Below are 22,333 nucleotides of genomic sequence, written 5' to 3'. Positions count from 1 at the left end.
TCCAGGACATTAAAATTACATTAAAAGACATTTAAAAATAAGGTGGGAATATATACAACACATTTTTAGGTACCCTGAGGCATAAGGAACACATGAAAAAAGTTTTATGGTTCTATCTTTACAAAATCTACACAGTCCTGCACCTAAGATAAGCTGATTTGATTTTTAGGACGGTTTTTGCTTCTGTTCACGGTTTTACTCAATGTGGACTCAATTTTCACTGCAATATGAACTTCTGTACTTCTATGAGGTCAGGACAACCAGGGCTACAGGCTAAAAACTGTGAGGAACGATGTACAAAACACTTTTTTCAAGTCTTGGATCAAAGAAAAGTGAAGTATTCTCAGTTTAACATGCTCTGAACACACAAACTGTTGCTCATTGGTGCAGAGCAGCCCCAAGCTGAAACATGACACCAGGAAGATGGAAGGAAATTTTCAAAGAATTCTTTCAATTTAAAAACAAGACATTTATCAATCATTTAGGGCTTGTTTGATGCAGTAGAGAGTGTAAAATTACCTGTTTTTTACAGAATTGAGCTAGAGCAAACGGTTGATTTTCTGCAGATTTTCAAAAGGACGTGCGAATAAACGAGATGTGGACGGCAGTCCCTTTAACAGCACTCTCTCTTCCCCCCGGTTCCTGACGTCAGGTGTGATAGGGACCGTCAGAAATTTGAAAATCTGACGAGAACACCACTTTTTTCATGTAGGACAAACGGTTTATAAATGCTTGACATTTGAAAATAAGTGCGTATTTGAACGCCTCACGGGTTTAGGATCCAGATTAATCTGCGTTAATTTTTATGACGCGTTAACTTGTGGTGAATGGATGGGTGTAAACTTGACAATACTAGTCAAACAAGTGACAGAAAGGAAAAAAGAACAAACAAGTATGCACACTACCATACTCAGTAAAAAAAAATAAAAGAGAAGTCAAAATTCATCCAACTTCTCTGTTTCTGGAACCGATACCGAAACCATTACCTGGGCTTTGGATTTCAACTGATATCAATACCAATACTTATACCAGTGTTAAATAAAACCCTACATGCCCTACTTTGGGATAAGACTGGTAATTTTGGGGGTAAAAGGCAAAAACTGAGTAGATGGAGATACTGAAGTGAATATTTATTTTAACTATAAAATATTTTAACGTTTACAGCAAAACAGAGCTTCAGGTTGTACAGAATCTCTATTCAGTTGTAAACTTTTATACCCTGTAGACTGGTAATGCAACTAAAAACACAGAAAGTGCATCAGAGGTAACATTTTAAATCAAGTAAGTAAGAGTTCTGTAAAACAAAGGCATAGAGCTTGTTGTCTGGATTGGGACCATGGATCGGTTCCTCCCCAGCAATAATGACCCAGCTTTGAGGAACACCAATACACTGATACCCAGTACCAGGAGAGGTATCGGTTAGAGCATGTTGGTGGAGTGGAGCGACTAGGATTTCTGCCATCATGCTGTCTGGCCTATTACCGCTCAGCACTCAACCAAGATAGTGTCTCTCCACTCCACATTCGCACCATGCCAAAACTATGTGCCTCTGCATTTTACTTATCTTTAATTGAAGTCTTAGATCCCAAATAAGTGGGGGTAATAGATTATTTGTACTGATACTGTACTTAAATAGGTCTGAGTGAGTAGGTGGAAACGAGGGAAAATTAAGCTGGACGACACCCCCTCAGTCACCCCATTCATAAAGAAAAAAAACAGCTTTGTGCTCTTTTCAAAATTTGTTTTTGTTTTTTTGCACTCACATGCTATGGTATCAGTGCCTCCCTAATCAATACAAATCATAAAAAAATCTTTCATTGAGCATCAGCATGCTTGAGAAGAAATCAAAAAGAATCTTAGTAAAAAATGTTTTTTTTTCATAGTCATCCCTGACAGGACACCAGAAGAACTGCAGTTTCTAACAATAGCTTTATTACTCAAGGGAAGTAGCTGCTTTCAATAGCAGTTGTTAAAATTTAAATTCAGTTAGATTATGATTTAAAACAATAGTCCCAACTGTCAAAGAGGAGGGTGTATTTTTCATTGGTTTCTTTCATTATCAACATTATGTCCCTGGAAATGTGTCACCATTCGAGTTATTAATGTCTCTTAAATTCAAACAAGCTCAAGGGCTTTGCTTTTGCTTCAATGTGTTGCTCCCTGCTCTGGGGTCGCCTCATTTCCCATGGATGATTTCTGCTCCAGTGCCCAGGCAGAGTGGGAAATGTATTATTCAGTTTGAAAGATTAATATTGCTGATAGTTTCACTGAATATTTTCCTGTAGGATACAACACCACAACTAAACCTCTGCAGTTCAGTGTCAGGTCAATAAAGGTGATTTTTACAGCACACGGGGGAGAAATAAATACCCCTTAAGGAACCAAACACCAGGCATCGTTTAACGAACAGTGCAGCCACGCGTTGTATCGAGCATTTATTGTTGCTCGGTACAATGAGGTCTCAGAGCTGAAGCCTTTGGAGATCACGGGAGGATCTCACCGGTCACTTGAGGAGCTGAAACAATGCAAACAGGAAGGCAGCGCTCCGCTCTGTTTTTCTATCTTCTGAGGTGTATTTCACACTTAATTGGCTGGCAATGAGAGAATGCCTGTGAGCCAGTCCTGAGGATGTGTGGGGCTCTCCAGACGTTCATACCATATATATCTTTCTTTTGACTGCCTTAATTTCCCAAGGTGCATGGCTGAAGTTTGCCTTCAGATAAATCCCTTTTTCCAGCCAGGGTCTGAGCTCAGGTTTACAGGCCCTCTTTTGCAAGTCTATTTCCTGCTCTCAAATGGACTAGAAAATGTTCCATTCACATTAGAGATGGTTTAGATGCAATGGGACCACAGCAGCTTCTCAGTCAAACAAACCCTTCACCAGCTCTTTCAGGAGTGATTGATTCTGCAGTGCAGACCTGCTCTCTTTCCCGTTGAGTCGAAGGGAGATTTAGCTGTTGCTGAAATCCGAGTCGTTCTCTCAGGAAATCAGAGGCTGCAGCTTTACTCTGAATATTCCCTAAATATTTTAGTCATGCCAAATCTGCAGAACAGCTCAGATAAATCAGCACTAACTCACTCTTCCTCCTCAGGAGTTCTTTCAATGAGGTCTTAACATAATGTCATCTCATTACTCCTGCAGTTAGCTTGTCTCAACAGCTTGATAAATTTCAGTTCATGGAGAGAAGTGAGGAAACTCTTATCAGTGGGAACTTTTAAAGTATGTTTTTTTCCCCTACTTTTTTGGGGAGCTTCTGTGTTCCCCTTTTTTTAGAAACAGGACAGTGGATGAAGTAGGAAAGAGGGGAATGACATCATGTAAGTTAAAGCTGAACCCAGCCTTCAGCTTTGAGGACTACAGCCTCTTGAACATGGGTGCACAATGTCATCGCTGCGCTACACTTGAGCCTGGGTTTGAAAATTTTAGCAACAATTAAAATTCATGTATGGTCCAAAATATGTGAACATTAGCGCATCACAAGCTAACTGTTGTCTGGTAAAAGCCTTAAAATAAAATAACGTGTATGAGGGTGGTATCAATCAATAACTCTAACTGAATATACGAAACACATACAAATATTCTCTGAAATGTAAAGCAGAAGCTGAATTTGCTTTAAAGGGACACCTTGTTTTATAAGTGGGGTTGTGTGAAGAACTTGCCTTTTATAAGTGTGGACCTACAGAAAGTGGCGGTCAGTTTAGCCCCTTTTTTGACAAACTAGCCTGAGAGCTGACATTTAAGCTAGGCTATCAACAGAAAAAACTCTAAATTCAGTTGATTTTAAGTCCCTGGAAAGGCAGGAAAAAGTCTCACTTTGATAGATATATGCCTGATTGTAACTTGTGATTTAAAAAACTGGGATCAACAGCGCCAAAACATGTTGTTTCTAAATGCTGTAAGAAGTCCCCGTGACATCACTGCACAGACTAACAAAATTTAGTAGTGAGAAGAGAGATCTGGAGTTTGTCAGCCAGAAAGACGTACAGAAGAGCAGCTTGAACTAAAGGCTAAAACACGAGCAAAAGGCTAAAACATGAGCCAAAGGCTAAAACACGAGTCAAAGGCTAAAACACGAGCCAAAGGCTAAAACACGAGGTAAAGGCTAAAACACAAGCTAAAGGCTAAAACACGAGCCAAAGGCTAAAACACGAGCTAAAAGCTAAAACACGAGTCAAAGGCTAAAACACGAGCCAAAGGCTAAAACACGAGCCAAAGGCTAAAACACCAGGTAAAGGCAAAAACACGAGCTAAAGGCTAAAACACGAGCTAAAGGCTAAAACACGAGTCAAAGGCTAAAACACGAGCTAAAGGCTAGAACACGAGTCAAAGGCTAAAACACGAGCTAAAGGCTAAAACACGAGTCAAAGGTTAAAACACGAGCTAAAGGCTAAAACACGAGTCAAAGGCTAAAACACGAGCCAAAGGCTAAAACCCAATCTAAAGGCTTAAACACAAACTAAAGGCTAACACAGGAGCTAAACTGTTTGTGCTAATGTTGATTCCAACCCACAGTCAGCAGTTATTCTGCAGTGGTCTGTTCAAACTTGAGAGTCTATCAATAAAATGAAGAGTGAGGTTATGTTAGCTCTGATTGATAGATGACTGGCAGGACATAACCAAGCTGTGAGGAACACACTTGCCTTCTGAACACTAAACTACAAACCGAGTTTACAAAGTCTGGTTGTTTGGCTTTGTTACAAACATTTTCAGTGCTTTTATTGCCGTCAGAAAGCTCATTCATGTCAGCACTGTTCCCAGACTCTACACCAATGTGTTCCTCTGCCTCCACCGCTCTGATTGGCTGTTTGGTTCAGCAATTTCTGAGTCAACTTACCTTTTCCCAGTTTGTTGGTGTATTGTGAATTTGGATATGATTACCATCTCAGTCTGACAAATGTAAGTAAAATTATGGATAGTATACTGATGACATAGTAGCTTCCATAGACCTTTATAATTAAAGAGGGGGTATACTGCTTCCCCATATTCTAAACATGGAGAAAAAGTTACAATGCTGGTTGTTCAGACTAAACGTGCATATTTTTAAACCTCTACTTATTCATTTGTTGTTGACATCACTGAATCTGTATGTGAACTGATCAAAACAGTGCTGAAATGATGAGGTCATCACATCAGAATCTCCCAGTTGGTTAATGATACATTAAAGGTCTGCCTGTAGCTCTGTCCCCAGAACACCTTCAGAGGGCTGGCCAATCAGAGAGAGGGGGGTTTGTGGAGCAGGGGTTCTTAAAGAGATGGCAGCTAAAACCAAGTGTTTTAGATAAAGGCTGAAAAAGACTTTCCTGAAATAACAGTAAGAGAAAAAAGTTTTTTTTTAAACTGTAAATTGTGTAAAGCTGCTACGGTGGGCCCAGAGGGACAGTTTAAAGACTGGTTCTTACAGTTTGTGGACATGGGCTCAGAGATTACACACCTTCACCACCTGAGCTCTCAGTACTAAATACAGAAGTTTTTCCCTTCCTTCTTTCAGCCAGTTGAGTCTCTTCTTTCTGCTGGCAAATCAAAGTCTTTAAAGAGCGCACACTCTTCCTCCACCATTAGTGTTTGGGTATGGGTTTCTTAAAATAGACTAAATTACATGCTTGCATTGACCCCGTCTGTAGCGTTTGATTGCTGAGCTGCTGTGCTGATTCTCCAGCCGGTTTGAAAATCAGAGGGGCTGAGCTGACCAGTTCCTGTCAGTGAAACACTTATTATCCACAATAACCTCAAATAACCCCACAGAAAAAAACAAACATGGACAAAAAACGGAACCTCTGAGTAAACTGCTACTTGCAGACATCTTCGCACATGTTGTGTTCACTGTACATCATCCGTCACCGGCTGCTGCCTCAGATCTTTTACGGCAAAGCGATCTAATGGTGTATTTCCCTCAGCTCATTAATTATAAATTGGTTTTAATACAGCCGACGTCTCGTTCTAATGTATTCATTTTTTATCCTCCCCAGACTTCCAGTGGGTCCAAGGAGACGTTTGTGAAGTGCAGCTCATGGTCTACAACCCGATGCCTTACGAACTTCGTGTTGAAAACATGGTCAGTGTGATTCATTTCACTTCAATATTCAACCTTTTTCTTTTTTCTGATTCTTCATGAGTTGCTTTGTGGAAGTGTCTTTCCAGTTGTGTTTACACATGCTGCTCCTTTGCTACCATGAAAGAACTACACAAATATCCACTTGTTTATAACTGATATCCTCATCAGGTGTTTTAAAAGATGTTTGACTGCTGTAATGAGAAAGTGGGAACAACAAACCCATCACCATCAGGAAAACACACGCCCTTCGTCATGTTGACGTTATAATGCTTTCACACACTTTCCTTTCACACCTGGTAGCTGTATACTGTGGTTAGGCCTGGGATGATACATTACCATGAGCATGTGTGTTTGTTTTTCTTGTCTCTTGCCCCCAAACAGGCTGGATGATAAGAGGGTTCAGTCTGTGCATCGATCTCAGCACCTGGGCGCGTTTGTTTCGTAGCAGATTGAACAGAGTGAACCCTCTTGCCAGTCATTCATTCTCTTTGTCTCTATGGGAGGACCATGAACATAGTCTCCACTACGTCACCTGTCTATTTCTAATGCAGAGTAATAAAGCCGATGGTTGGACAGGGCCGGGGTGCTACCACACATGGACGCACACACTGAGAGCAGCAGGCCTCGTGAGGAGCATTGCAAGGCAGCATAGTAGAAAGTAGGAGGAAAAAAGGTGAATGTAAAACAAAATGCCACAACCCCAGTGCAGAAATATTTTGGCTTCAAACTGAATGATCAAGTTGAGCCCATCCACCCGGATGAGCCAGTGTGCAGCAACTCAACTCAACTCAACTCAACTCCACTCAAGCTTTGTTTATAGAGCACATTTAAAACAACCGAAGTTGACCAAAGTGCTGTACAAACACAAACAACACATGGCTTAAAATATCTAAAACATAAGCAAAAGTCTGTATTTATTGAAATACATTAAAACTAGTGCTGGCAAGTTAACGCGTTATTTTCGCGCTAACCCATCAATCTATTAACGCCGTTGAATATTTTGTCGCACATTATTGCATGCTGCTCACATGCTTTTATTTTGTAAATGTCAGTTGCTGACTGCGGTGGAACCGGACCTGAAATTGGCGGAAAAACACGATGAGTAACCAAAAAAGCATGGAGAAGAGGGGCAACGCCACAGAACTTAAAGGCGCTCGCCGCTTAGTGTATCAGTCCACACGCGTGGCATGCCAGATATAAACAAACGCAGGTAGTCTGCCAGGACCAAGAGACACGATGAGAACTAGAGCCTTATGTAGCGGTGTTTTGTGTGAAAGTAACGCACTGAAAATTCTCTTAATAAAGCGTGAATGCAGACCGATATCAGATTTTTTCAGTGGGAGTCCGTTTATTTGTGTTTTTGGTCAAGTAAAATATGGCCCCGTCTGAGTGCAGAGGAAACCAGCAGAGGAGCAGGGAGGGGTGTTTGGTGTGTGCGCTCTGGGCTTCTGCTGCACAAAAACACTGCTGTAGGGGTAATTTCTGCCCTAAACCTTGTGATAGGACCCAACTTGTTCCATCCCGTATCACTTTAATGCCCTGACAGTGGCAATAAGCTTTAATTTTGTATTTACATTTTGTAAATTTGATTTGCACTAAATATGTGATTTAACTATTACTGTATAACAAGTACTGACTTAGTGTTTGCATGACAGATGTTATGGCACTTTCACAATGCGATTAATTATGATTAATCAGGGAAATCATGCGATTAATTACAATTAAAAGTTTTAATCGTTGCCCAGCCCTAATTAAAACATATAAAAATAAAAATAAATAAATAAATAAATGAATAAATAAATAAATAAATAAGATGTGCACTCAACTTTGATTGAAAGCCAGCAACAAAAAAGGCAACACAACAAAGTCACTTGCCCACCCAAGACACAACCACTTTTCCCAGTTTTCCCAGCTGGGGAAGGAACTGCACCTGCAGATGCAGAGCCATCCTGACAGTCAACACCAACTTAGGCGTTTGATCGACAAAGTAAAAACAAACTGAACACCGCAAAATGTTTTGCGCACACAGGAAGTGTATTCTGAACACTTAAAACCAAGACAACTGGATTGTTTATAGATATGGATGAAACTGATAAAGCCTCATGGATGAGAGGTGAGACATCTTCACAAACTCTGACCTGGATGAGTGAGAATTTACATGTACACAGTAAGTTTAGTTCACTACACCACAGAACAAATGCTACCCTGCAAAACAGTTTATTTTTTAAGTGCAGTTTTTGCCAACAGAGAGTGAGAATCCTTTTTTATGAGGGACATTCAAAAGTTATTGACATACCAATTACAATAGTAAAAATACTCTTGAGAAATAAAAGTTTATGGGATAGGCATATCAGCATCAGTCTTTATTTTTTTAACATTTTGGCTTATAAAAAATTAAAATAAAATAAATTAAAGACTGTGTTATTTTGGCTCTGATGCAGCTACGCCGCTGTTTGCATTCACTACTCTGTCTCCAGCATTGTCCCACCCACAGCACCATTTGACAGGTTACACACAGAGCCATGGCTCAGGTAACAGCCAATCAGCAGTGAAAGCTGTGCGTGCACAGTGCTCATACACAATGTGGAGTGGAGTGAAGATTTTGCAAAGTGGAAAAGCTCTGAAGCGCAGACAGATGTTTTGAAGGCAGGCTTAGTTTAAAAATATACCAACCAAAGCAACACCACTGAGAACCATGTTGACTGAAAAGGTTTAGGCTGAAGCTACTTAGCTTATATGTGCCCAACCATCTTACTGTACAACATTTATGCCAGAGCAAAACAAAAAGTCAAACATCACAATCTCAACAACCAATGAATAATTAATAATCCAAAAAAGAACTGAAAAGAAAATATCCAAAAATAACAGCAGCAAATACAAAAGAAGGAAATACAAAAGGTTTTCTTGAGGACTTTCTAATTATCCCCTTTTTTCCTTCTTTTCTTCCTTCCTTCCTTCTCCTCTTCCCCTTTTCTTATTTTCTTTTTTAATTCCTCTTCTTTCTCCTCTCTCTTTTTTCTTCTTCCTTCCTTCCCTTCCCTTTCCTCTCTTACCCCTCTTTCTCTCCCCCTCCTTCATCCTGCCCTTTCCCTATCTTCTTTCTGTCTTCTTCATCACCCTTCCCTCTCCCATATCTTCCCTTTTCTCCCATTTTCACAGTCCTTTTCCTTATCTCTTCCCTTTTCTTCCTTCCTTTTTTGTTTCTATTTTCTTCCCTTCTCCTTTCCTTACCTTCACTCCAGGTTTAGTCAGCAGACTCTCCTGAAAGTGTATTAAACTTCCCAGTCCCAGTTTTTAAAGTTTTCCCTTAACTTAATAAGACATGCTGCTGAGCCTGGAAGCTGTTTGATAAACTTGTGCTTAAAGGTATTTAAATGAAGTTAAATGTTGGAGCTTGTATTATTCAAAACATCAAAACATTGAACCCAACATTTCCATTTTTACTGCAAATGAATATCGGCTACCGTATTGGCCTGATTGGCTACTGATAATTGGTATTGGTATCAGGTCAGAAAAAAGAAATGGACATCTCTAGTATTGCATTATTATGATATATTATCATTATGTTAGGTTAATTGATGACATTTATAATATGTTTCATTGTGGGACAGTATATTGTCTAGCAAAATCTGACATCATCACAGGCCTAATTGTGAAATCTCGTTTGATTAGGCTGTTTAACAGACGCTTGGTGACTGCAGCTTGTTAAAGAACCAGTGACTGTAAATTCACAGTTCAAAAGCATCTTTTTTTGGATTTTTTTTTTCTTCCTTACCTCACCCTTTGAAACACACACCAGTTGAGCCACATGATGACATTCAAGGGTCCAAAATATATCCAATTAGTTACTTGTGGTCCTGCAAACTGCTGGGTTTGTTTATGGACACTGTGATGTGGGCCAACCTTGAGATGCAAAGTAATAATCAAGCTTAGAAAAAGATCAGTGAGCAAAAGGCCGGCTCGCAGACGACAGAGAGCAGCTGCAAACACAGCGTCTCAGGAAATGTTCTACCTGTCAGAAGTGATGTTGCCTTTAATTATTCGGGAGAGTCAAGAACAAATTGCTGTGAAAGTTTTGGTGGCTGTGAGGAGAGAGACAGCGGCCTCTTAATTGTGGTGGCTTTCTCAGAGCTGGTGCCAAATGGACTTGGACAGCTCCCGCTGGTTGATTTAGCCGCCCTGCATCGTCTGATAACGGCATATGCTGTGACAGACACAGGAAGCGCAGGCAACCCATGGGAGGAAACATCTGGAAGTGTTTAAAGCAGGGGAATAATCACCAGGCTGTTTTTTCTGGAAATGAGTGGGTAAAAACTCAGCAGGAGAAAAATGTTGTTGGATTAATATTAAATATCCCCAAATCCAAAAGCATGGCTGGAATAGAAACTCGGAAAATGAAAACTGGGAAATAACTGCCTTACAAATGTTTTTTTTTTTATTCATTACAGCCAAATTATCTCATTCAATCTTTATAGATAATTAACCATTTAAATAAATTATTATTTTAAACACACACTACTCAGTTTCTAGCCTCATGAATATGCTGCTATTCCCTCAGCTTTGCTTTCACTTTTCATCATCACATTCTTAGAATTAAAGATGCTCTTGTTGTTTTTCCCCACACATTGTCATAGAGACACGTTGGAAGGGTAAAACACACTTCAGTAATAACACTCTGTAGCTTAAAGGCAGCCTGCAGCCACCCTTTTGAAATCACTGTGTTCACTGCCAGAGTCAGAGTTTACACAGGAACAGCAACAAGTTACCAGAAAATGAAAATCCTCCTGTGTCTCTTGAACGCCTTGATGTGGCAGTGTTTACCTTCAACAGTGAGGCTGGACTTGCACCTGTATCAGTGTCTCTGCTGTGAAGTGTTTTGGAAAAAAAAGATTAGTGATATGTATGAACCAGGTAAGGGACCAAAAGAGCGTTCAATTTAATGGAGGTATACCCCACCATTACAGGCGCTAACTTCAGGATTACAGCGCCTGTTCAGCTGTTTAAACGCAGACATTGTGCAGTGTGTTACTGTTAATGACCACATTTGCAAAGATAGTAGACAATCCTTTGGAAAGGTGGCGATGTGCAGCCATAAAGCAACTTTAGATTTAGGAGACACACATTTTTTTCAGTTAACAGATGAGATAAGGGAGACAATTGAAGTCCCAAACTGTCGAGGCTCACTGCTGTCAGTTTTACAAGTTTGATTCACTCTTTGCTTTTATACGTCTGGGTCCTTCAAGATGTGTGTGGTGAAGTATTGGAGTTATTCATCGAGGTAGTGGGGCAATGCTGGGGTGCTTGTTTTGTAAAGCAGCTTACATAATACTAATTTTATGATTGAGATTTTGACCACGTGCTCAGAAACACCACACACATTTACTCTGTTCAAGAACACCAAACTTTCTCTTTCTCTTTGTCTACCTGATTGACTCACTGACAACAGCTCTTTGCGTATTCTTGTAATATAATCTCCATTTCTCAGGCTGTTTTTCTTGATCTTCTCTCAGTCAAACCTTTATCCCTCGCCAGGTTTGTTGGTGTTTGAATGGCAGACATGCTCAGTTCAACTTAGTTTGATGGGGTTTTCCAGGAGGTTCCCCTGAGTTGTGATGTAATCTGCACCTTTGCCTCTTTCATGATGTAGTTAACTGGCTGATTATTTTCAGTCGTGCATGCGGCTAACGCTGCAGACAAACAGAACGTTCCAAAACATTATGTAAGGACTAATGGTCCCATTTGTTTAATGGCTGAACGTGCACACGAGACCAGATCTGGCTCAAGGGGCAACATCCAGTTCATAAAAATGAAGCCTATGCGGAAGACTAAAAGTCGCTGTTCGTCGAGAATCTGCTTGAGGCTGGCTGCAAAAAGACCAGAAGTCACGTATACACCCAGCCATTAAAACAGACTTTTGCAGCTTTCAAAAACATATTTACAGCTTGGGTCTAAAACACTGATTTCACTATCGGGACACACTGTATGGTGAGTGACTTTTTTTTCTGTCCCTGTGGTTTAGAAGTTATTAGGATTGTTTGATTGTCCAATCAGAGGCACAGCTCAGGTCACGTGACCACTTTTATTTTGCTGTTTTAGGAACACACAGGTGACATCTTGGATGCTTCATCCATGTTTTATACAGTCTGTGGTCTAGCTCCGCTCATCATGTAAGAGATAATGTATGGACAGCATGTTGTTATGGGATATAACCTGCATCAGTGATGCAGCATTGCACTACCCTGCGTATTACCTGGCTACAAACTCAAGATACAAGTATGTTGGGAACAATAATTATTCTAGAATTTTTTAATACATTTAAAGTTATTTATGAATACAGATTTTGAAAGTAGTCTTTTCAAAAGCAGCGTGAAATCACTGCTGTGTAATGACTGGGCGCGCATACAGGCCTTGGATATTTGGTGAAGGTACTTGAACCATAAGTCCTTAGTGAAGTAACCCACTCTGTCCTACTCTCATCCCAATAGTTTTACTCTACTGATAAGTTAGAGAATCACAAACACAGGACCTTAATGTCCCACAACAGATAGATGAGGATCGATGAGCAGCTAGAGCCAGCACATCACTGGGGAGTGGGCCCCATCCTTCACTGGTGTGAAGTCAAGTTAGACACACAACACCTCAGGAGGTGTCCCAGAACCAGCCGGCTCCCTGCCAACTGTCACCGCCTGAAATACCAACAGACCTGAAGAAAGAAGAAGAAGAAGAGAGGAGCTGAGGCTGTAGAGAGGTGTTACAAAGAGGACAGGGGAGGCAGAGTGAGGGTGAGACGCTTGTTGGGGCTCACAAGCTCAGTCCCCCTGGTTAGGCTGTGCACGCTACTCCTCTGTTTTCACGCATTGAGAGAAAATGAATGGAGAGGAAAAAGAGATGTAAGAAAAAGAAAGGGGAGGGCAGAGTGAGGGTGAGAAGACTGTATGGACTACAGCTCAACAATGGACTCAAGGATGCATGATAACCTTGAGTCTTTTCATTTCTCTTTTTATTTTAAACAGGGATATAAAGTAACAATGCTGGACATCCAGACAAAATGGGTGCTGATTTCAAACCTTTACTTGCTAATGTGTTGTTATAATCTCTGAATCTGTAAACTGATCAAACCGCTCTGTTCTAAAAATAGCACCAAATCTTCACGAGGCTTGCTAAAATAATAAAGTTATCACATAAGGATCTTACAACTGATTGGAGCCTCAAACACCAAGATCTGCCCATAGCTCCTCCCCTGACAGGCCTCCAGAGGGCTGGCCAAGCAGAATGAAGGGGGTTTGTGGAGCAGGGAGTCTTAAAGAGACAGCATCCAAAAGAGGGGTTTTAGACAGAGGCTGAAATAAGAGTTTTTTAAAACACCAGAGTGAGAAAAGGGATTCTTTAAAGCTGTGAATCATGAAGAGCTGCTATACCAGTACAGAACAAAGCCTAAAGAGAGCACAGTACCCCTCTTTAATGTTTGAAATGTAATTATTCCCTTTTAGTATATGCACTTGACTCATCGTCTCAAGCGCTGACGGTTGAGAGAGCTGCCCGTTTGTAGAGCTTCCTTAAGGTAAAACTGTGAAATAGGCAAGGCAGACGAGTGATAAAGGTGTTATTTACTTCCCCTCCACATGGGAAATTGATCAGGTCACAGATGGAGGCTGAGGTGTTTCACAGATCAATGGCAGCTGGGAACATCAGGTGGTGCAGTGAAGTCACACAGGTGGAGACAGAGAGGGTGATGTAAGCTGCCTAGAGCTCTGCTGCTACTCAGATGAGGTGACTGCTCGACCGGAGCAACCATCTATCCAGACACACAATGAGAAGAAAGCACACACACTAACACACACACACACACACGCACGCAAGGTCACTTTTTGTTTTCCGTCACCAAGGTGACCCTGTAGTTTGGCGGGACAGGTCGTCCTTCTCAGTCATCTCACGACTTTGCCTCTAATGCCATCTTTGCTTTGTGCCTCATTGATTGCTATTGGAGTGTTATTTTCCACCACAGTCCCTCCCCTAATGGATTCATCCAGAGAGGGGTCACTGTCAGATGCTTCTTTTTCATTCCTTACGTACAGAATTGTGATATTTACAAGCAAAACACAGATAATAAGGACTAAAAAGAATAAGTCACTGAAGAAAGCTGCTTTAAAATCATCATTTAATTCATCAAAGATACTGTTTTTAAAGGCTAAGATGGAAGAACTGCCCAATAGTTTATGTAATAGTGTGAATGAGTGGGACACAAGATGCAGGATGGATGTTGCTGTGGGGTATCTGAAGCTGACTCTTAGCCCAAGTTTTATCTCTTAAGTAAAGGCAAAAAATCGTCTTAAAGTTGGCTCATACCTTGAAATTTTCCACCATGCCAGTGTCCTTTATTTTCACATGTTTCACCTTTGGCTTTACAAAAGAGAAGACAACATTCAAAGACAACAAAATGATAGAACACAATGAATAAAAGATCAGGTGCGAGTTGTTTTAAATCTTGTTTTAAGTCTTAATCAAGCCCCTTGCTTTAGTTTAATTTAATTTTCCTGATGGATCCTGTGACTGAAGCAGACAATATCTTGTTCTGTAAACTTAAAGCTGCTATGAGAAGGATCTGTTTTAATTGGGCTGCCTCGCCACCTTCTGGCCTGGAGCCTCACACACACTGTTGTCTTTGTTAAAGACAACTTTTTACTGGATACAATGCGCTAAGGTAAGGTATTTATCAGTACAGTTATGTAGCGCTACGGTTTGAAATGTGGCATCAAGCAAATGTAGTAGCCGGCTATATGTAGTGCTATCGGCAGCCTGGTGCTCCGGCGTATCTGTAGGCTAACGTGACAACAAGTACACACTGTCAGTTTGTATGTAGTTTAGTAGCTGTCTATATTTAGCTCAGCTGACAGCCCGGTGCTCTAAGACGTGTCTGTAATGTAGTAACGTTAATGAATCCTGGTCATGTCCTGCCAGTCATCTACCAATCAGAGCTAACGTAACCTCACTCTTCATTTTATTTACAGACAGACTCTCAAGTTTGAACAGACCACTGCAGAATAACTGCTGACTGTGGGTTGAAATCAACATTAGCACAAACAGTTTAGCTCCTGAATTAGCCTTTAGCCCGTGCTCTATCACTCTCCTGTTTATCTTTCTTTTGCTCTTCTGTCCTTTTTCTGTCTGACAGTGAGGCTCCAGTGTCCACCATCACTACAAAATTAATCACAGAAATCATTTTCTCTTTTAGTAAACTTCATCAGCTGGCGTGGTGTTGTCATAGAGACTTAGCTGTGCCGTAAATCAATCAGGTCCTGCCCCGAACAAATCGTGAGGCTTAGAAGTAGCATTTGAAATAAACCTGTAACCTGTAATGGTGCTGATAACTCATTTTAAGGTGTGGATTATGACCAGGCACATAGGAGTGAGACTTTTTCAAGATCACGTATAAACTCCTCACAGCCCCTTTAACATCAACTGGATTACAGACACTGGTTAGCTTAAGAGCTAGCGTGGCGATATTACCTACTGTCAAATCTTTGTTTGTAATGCACCATCTTTCCATTTTACAGCCTATGATTGCAGATTACATTAGCCTTACTTTGAGTATTAGTACACCTAAGTGCACAACCAAGGATAAATATGTTTGAACATGTAGACCAGACCTGGGCAAACTACGGCCCGCGGGCCACATCCGGCCCTTTGTACGTCCCTGTCCGGCCCGCGTGAGGCCAATCATAAACATAAACATAAAACTCGTGCGGGTGCATATGTCTTAATACCCCATCTACCACAGGCACTGAACAAGACATTTTGGATTGAATTCTCCCTCTCTTTCACTGGCTCAGTCAGTCTCCTCCACCCTCCTCTGTGTGCTATTACAAACCCGCAAGAGAGTGCCGTTGGTACACGCGCAGCGCATGTACGCGACGGCACTGTCTTCAGTACAACGATACACGTTTCACTATTTTAGAGTCAGCCTTCTCACTATAAAATTCACGCTGCTCTTTCCTGATTGGAGAGGATGCTGCGTTAGAGCAGAGCTACGTTAGTCTAACTCACGACTTGTCATGTCAAAGTTCTCCAAAAAAGAAAGGAAACAGCTAAGGCTCTGATAAACTCTTCATCAACAAGTGCTGCACCGTTATCTGTCTCTGTCTCTGTCTCTGAGGTCTACTGCAGCGTCTCTGGATCAAACCAACTAAGAGAGGGGGGTGGATGGTTTCTGAGTTTTCGATATAACGCCCAAGTACGGGACTTGATTTGACTTAGTAAAATATTAGAGCTCACAGAAGCATACTTAAATTTTGGGGACTATCAGGAGAAATCACAAGCCAGGAGAACAGCTGGAGAAAGGGTTGAAAAAAATGGGAGCTTCCCTCCATATTCAGGAGTGTTGGCAGTCTGCCAGCACTCTCGATCGGTAAAAGTGAGTTCATGTATGACAGATATTGACAAAGACGAAAACTTAAGACATTTTCTCTTTCATTTTAGGATTCAATAATTGTTTTGTTTTTTTCTACTTGACCTATACACCACAATTTTACATCACCTAATATAAACATTTACAGAGTGCTTTATCCTTCTGATCATCAGTTCCGACTATTCAAAATATTTAATTTAGAGCATTTTACGATGGAAGAAAGTTGGTGGCCCTCTGACACAATTCAGGTTCCTCATGTGGCCCCTGGTAAAAATTAATTGCCCACCCCTGATGTAGACAGCAGTTTACCGTGGGGGAACTTAAGGGCAAGAGTCATTCAGTCAGCAAAAAGATCCAGCGAGCAACGTATCATACCTTTCAGGCAAGGGTGGGCAGATCGACTTAACCTGAAGAATTGTTTCCAGAGATTTCAGTTTGTTCATCTACTCAATAAACTAAACTCCAAATACTATTTTACTGAAGTAACATTTTTTTTTTTTTCACATTTTTTTTTTACTTGAGTTACTCTGCTGACCTCACTGCAGTCAACTCAGAACCAGCCATTGACTGTAAACAACTGTTTTTATCATTCTCAAACAAAAAGTAAAAGAGTTATTTGTAAATCACTGATAAATTAGATTTAAAAAAAAAAAAAAAAGAAATTTTAAAATCTTTCTACTCTATTTTTGTTTTTCCCCATGTATCATGAAAATTTGAAGCTGAACCAGTTCTTTTTTAGAAGATGAGACTGTTTACATTTTTTTAGACTCTCTGTGTTTTATTTGTCTTTACAAGTGATAGTCAGGAAATAACTATGATTATATTCCTGTAGTTATAATAAAATCAAGCACTTTAGCAAAACAGTATTTTTTGTTGAGAGAGGTCAGTGCACACTGCCTGATTCCATACAATTAACTCTGCATATGCAATAATCATTACTGTAGGTAAATAGGCTAATTAACCTTTTCAGGGCAGAATGCAGATGAACTATGTCCGATAGGTTAACACAGATACATTTGCCTTCCAATACAGCTTCATAATGGTGTCCTGAAGTGAAAGCAAAGAGCTTTAAATCACAGCTGGTCCCACAGAGGCACAGCGCGCTCGCAGCGTTTCCTCCAGTGAGGTAGTGTCTGCTGTTAGGGATTGATGCAGTCATTACGTCACCTCAGTCTGCCTCGTGCAACAAAGCAGTGTGTGTACGAGGAATGTGAATACAGTTATTCTGAGGTTATTTCAGTGCACATTAGAAAAAAACCCTCCAAAGCTCTACATACAGGGCTCCTTCGTCTGCAAATAAGTGATATGGATCTAATTTTATAAACTACTTATGATGAAATGTTTTTGTCGTACACCATCAACAACCTGCAGATGATGTCACTGCCCTGAGCAGCAGCTGTCAGTCAGAAACCAACTTTTCTCATTTCAGATGATGTCATATTGAAGCAAGTTTCATTACTAAAGTGTACGAACCAGCTTGTAGCCCTGATTTGAAAGGCTCCTGTGCTTGGTGTGGCCCATTCATAACAAACACCAGTACATAAATGCACAATCAGTGTAGTATCTGGATTTGTCTGTTGTCTTTGTTAATGCACTCTCTGAGTGTTTTGACTCACTACATTCAGCTTTAAGAGGCAAAGCTACAAGCAGCATAGACCAACATGTTCATTTGGCTGATGCCAGTATGGTAACTGATGCTCGTAAGGTTACAATCCAGCAGTAGGTTTGGTCTGCTCAATGCACACATCAGCTCACACTTTCATCACGCTTTGTTCCATGCATATACCCCACAACATAGGTGACCCACTTTTTAAAAAAAGCCACAGCGACCCATCCCAAAATGTGTCTCATCTATTTACAATCAATCAATTTACAGGATTACTGTGCAAAGAAATAAAAAGTTTCTTTAGTCATGTTTCTGCATCATCTTACATCTTTTGTACCAGCTAACAGGCCTGAGAGACACATTTGACAAATACATTACAGCTTTGTTAGGTTTACACTTTGAAAAAACTTACATTTTTACTGAAGGGTTAGCCTGCTTGCTAGTACAATTGTATCCCAGTCATGTGTGCAAGACGAGAGAACGGGGAACGTATCAAGCGCAGCGTCCAGTCTGCTTCTGTATTTTGTCTTCATTTTTGTGTTCTCAGAGAACCCCACTTCATACCTGTATTTGTTTTAATTAGCCTGTAAATGACTACTTCCTATCACTCGGGACAGACAAGAAAAAGGTTTTCTATTCTATTCTATGTGGTTGTGAAAGGGATGAGAAACAAAATACGAGACTCAGGATAAGATATTCAGATGCGATGCTCATCCAGAAAAGAGGTAACGGCATTCGTTCATGTCTGTTTTCATCTCAGTGTGACGTCACTGCACAGCTCTAACAGCTCCGTTTCTGCAGCTGGTACCCATCCAAGATCCAGCAATGACTTTGGACTTTCAAATTCAAATCTGACTTCAAATCGTTCTCTTGGAAATTAACGATCAAAGTATCAATGGGCCAGCTCTTTCACTTGTGTGATGGTGACACAGTGACAGCATTTTGCCCTGAGTGCTCTACAGCCGCGTTTCCACCAAGCAGAATGGTTCGGTTCGTCTCGGTACAGCGCACTTTTTGCGGCGTTTCCACTGACTCATCCCGGGACAGCTCCCTAAAAACCGAGACGAGCTGACCCACTTTTTTGGGACCCTTTCGTATGGGTGCCAGACTGAACCGATCCGCTCCCAGGAGGTGGAGCAACATACAGCAGTCAGTTGATTGGTCAAAAGAATCGTCACTTACCCCGACAGCGGCTGCATTTCTCCTGGGGGTACACAGTCTTCTCTGAAACAAAGCTTGATTGCACTTTGTAACAGAGAGTTACATGAAAATCACAGAGAGGACGAAATGCTGCACGTCTTCCATCCGTGCTCTTTGTTTACTGTGTCACGTTTTTCTTCTTTGTTGGATTTAACAGCAGGGTAAGCTGCTACGGCGTCGCGCTATTGTTTAACAGCTGCGGCTTTCTGCATCCGGCTTACACGCTGCCCACCACAAGAGGGCACAGTTTGATGTGGTAACACAAACAGGATCAGGCTTACCTGTCCCAAACTGTCCCAAACCGTACTGAACCAACCCGGACTGCTTGGTTGTAAAGCAGCGTAATATAGTGGGAAAGATACCGTGGTTTGGCTTAGGTTGTTTAAGTAATGTCACCTCATGGTTTCAGACTTTTGAAAAGTAGTAACATGTCTCCATTTTTAGTAAACATTGTGGCAATGACCCTTCACAATGTGAATATGACCAGATATGACAGTGCAAGTAGTCAATCATTGGTAAACAAATCAGCAGGACAGACCTCTTCTGGTTAAGGAAAGCATGAATTTGGTGTTAAAGTTCTGGAAACAAATTTTGCACCCATAAAATATCTCTGGCGACCCTCCTGTGGGTCAACACCGAGTCATTGGGAATGATTGTCCTATACTAATGGAAAATGACACCAATCCTTCTGGGCTAGGTGAATAAATCGAATGCACCCTTCCCAAAACTGAGTGTGTTTATGAAGCAGCTGACAGCTTTCAGTGAATCAGTCTGAAAACAAAGTCCCCTGATCAGACTCTCAGAAATTAAACTAAACACCTTCAAACAAATAACTACCACTCGTTAAAAACACTAGCACTAAACACGTCTGGACTTATCATTCAGCGCAAGTACATTAGGTTTAGCTTACGTCAGCTGATGAGTATGATTGACAGTTACCATTTTCTTTCTGATCACACATCACTAACGTTCCTTAAAGTATGCCATGCTAAGATGCATCAATGTCAAAGTTATGATCTCCTAATGCCTGCAGCTTCCTGTGCCCCAATGCACGCAGAGTAGAGCATGTGAGGAGACGTGCTGATTCAGACAGATGCATCCTCAGCCGAACCTTGCAAAAACTCATACATATCCCACATTTTTAGCACCAGACTTAGCTGAAGCTGAATATTTCTCTACACCCCTAGCTTTAATTGTTGATCACATTGTTGAAAATAATTCTTTAACTACCAATGAAATCTCTGAGATTTGGGAATGTAGATTTGTGGTAAAGAAGAAATCCAATGTGCCAGGTATCAGCCTGTTTGTCATCCCAGATCCAAGATGGAAACGTGCTGTAACAACAGCAAATGTCTAAAAGTGAAGAATTATTCTTAAGGATTAAATAAAAGGTCAGTAAGTCTAAATATTTTATCTGTGTTTCCGGATTTTTTGTCCATAGAAAAGAGCTTGGCTTTCAGTATTCTGGTCCCCACACCAACTGGTGAGAAGTAAGAGTATTTTAAGACATCTCTGACCCCTCGGCCCTTTGTGTTGTGATCAGTTGGACTTATTTTCAATCACATCTCAGGCACACATGACTCAAGTGGCCAATTCCCACAGAGAGCAATTTTCTCAGATGGAAATGGCCACCTCATGCTGACAGAGATTTAATCTTTGGGGTATCATGGGCAGATTAAGATGATGAATCACATGAAACAGCTGGAGGGTTATTCACCTGAAGAAGCTTTGCAGCATCACCTCCCTTTCCTCTAGTTTTGTTAAAAAAGGGATCTCACTTTCCTTGGAGTCTGCTTTTTTGAATTCTAATCATCCTAACCTGACTTTGCTTGTTTTTAGGGTCTGCTGACCTCCGGAGTGGAGTTTGAATCCCTTCCTGCTGCGCTGTCCTTGCCTGCTGAGTCCGGCCTGTACCCGGTCACTCTGGTTGGTGTCCCACGTACAGCCGGCAACATCACTGTCAACGGTGAGACCGGATGAAGAGCCAAGCTGCTGATGTCTTTTCTCTACTTGACCCTAGAGATGTTTCTTATTCGTGATTTACTTTACTTTACTCAAAACAAAGATGTAATAAAAGTAGGCCTGGGTGATAAAACAAAGATATATTTTGTGAAATAACTTTTCCTTGACAGAAATATGAGACATATTCGATAGAATTCATTTGTTCATATTTTGACAAACATATGATTAGCCAATCGTATCTGGGAGGAGGGGATGCAAATATAATAATTAGCGCTCGCAGAGTGATTTATCAAACCTATTACTGGCAAACTGTTAGCAGCCCCTGTTTTAGCGTCTGAATACAGCACGTTTAAAAAGTAGGTGCAAACTGGCACAGAGAGCGAATCTTCCATGTTGGTATCAACACAGTTGGACTGTCAGAAATAAAAACGGTGGAGGCATATCATCTACCCAACAACGCCATTTCTGAGCTTTGATTTTTTTAACTGGAGCTTTGTGTTTTTGCCAGCTGCGCAGGTCTCCTCACGTGCGTACTGAACATTCATAGCACAGGAGATGAACCTCCCGCTTCATCCGCATCGACTCAGTTGAAGGACCACTGCCACTGAATGACCTCCAGACTGTTGTTAGGGCATATCTAAAGTAGTTGTATAATGCTCTTCAGTACATCTGTCACGGTCAACCTCTGACAGAAAGTAAACCAAGTCAAAAATAAACTCCCGATGTCTTCACAGTGCAGTAATGCAGCATTTAAGCATGACAGAATAGTTACTTGATTTGTGTTGTGATAAATATTATCGACTGATATTATTAAAAAAATTATCATGATAGGATTTTTTTCTTATATAGCCCAAGCCAAAATGCAAGAGATAAACTGACCCAATTTATATTTTAGTGCCATGCATTACAGATCATTTTAGAAGGCAAAATGTTGGAAACTTGAAACGTAAAGTTCAGCCTGTGGACCTCAAATAGAAAATTGTTGGCTGCTTCATGGCGCTGCCACCATGCTTCATGGCGCTGCCACCATGCTTCATGGCGCTGATACCATGCTTCATGGCGCTGTCACCATGCTTCATGGCGCTGATACCATGCTTCATGGCGCTG

At 41.0% G+C, this 22,333-nt stretch overlaps 1 protein-coding gene across 2 annotated transcripts in view; it reads left to right on the top strand.

Moving 5' to 3' along the window:
• Positions 1-22,333, top strand: part of trappc9 (trafficking protein particle complex subunit 9) — a 354,132-nt gene that overhangs the window by 53,540 nt on the left and 278,259 nt on the right. For both annotated transcript variants that reach the window (XM_074687443.1, XM_074687442.1), the window contains 2 exons: positions 5,968-6,053; positions 21,104-21,230. In XM_074687443.1, coding sequence (XP_074543544.1) covers positions 5,968-6,053; positions 21,104-21,230 — 213 coding nt within the window. The remainder of the gene's footprint in view (positions 1-5,967; positions 6,054-21,103; positions 21,231-22,333) is intronic.

Source organism: Halichoeres trimaculatus, unplaced genomic scaffold, assembly GCF_033239565.1.
Source record: "Halichoeres trimaculatus isolate MK-OKI-2021-1 unplaced genomic scaffold, fHalTri1.1 fHalTri1_scaffold_14, whole genome shotgun sequence".
NCBI classification, from domain to species: Eukaryota; Metazoa; Chordata; class Actinopteri; order Labriformes; family Labridae; genus Halichoeres; species Halichoeres trimaculatus.
The sequence above is the reverse complement of the archived record's forward strand: the minus strand, read 5'-3'. Positions and strand labels throughout refer to the sequence as shown.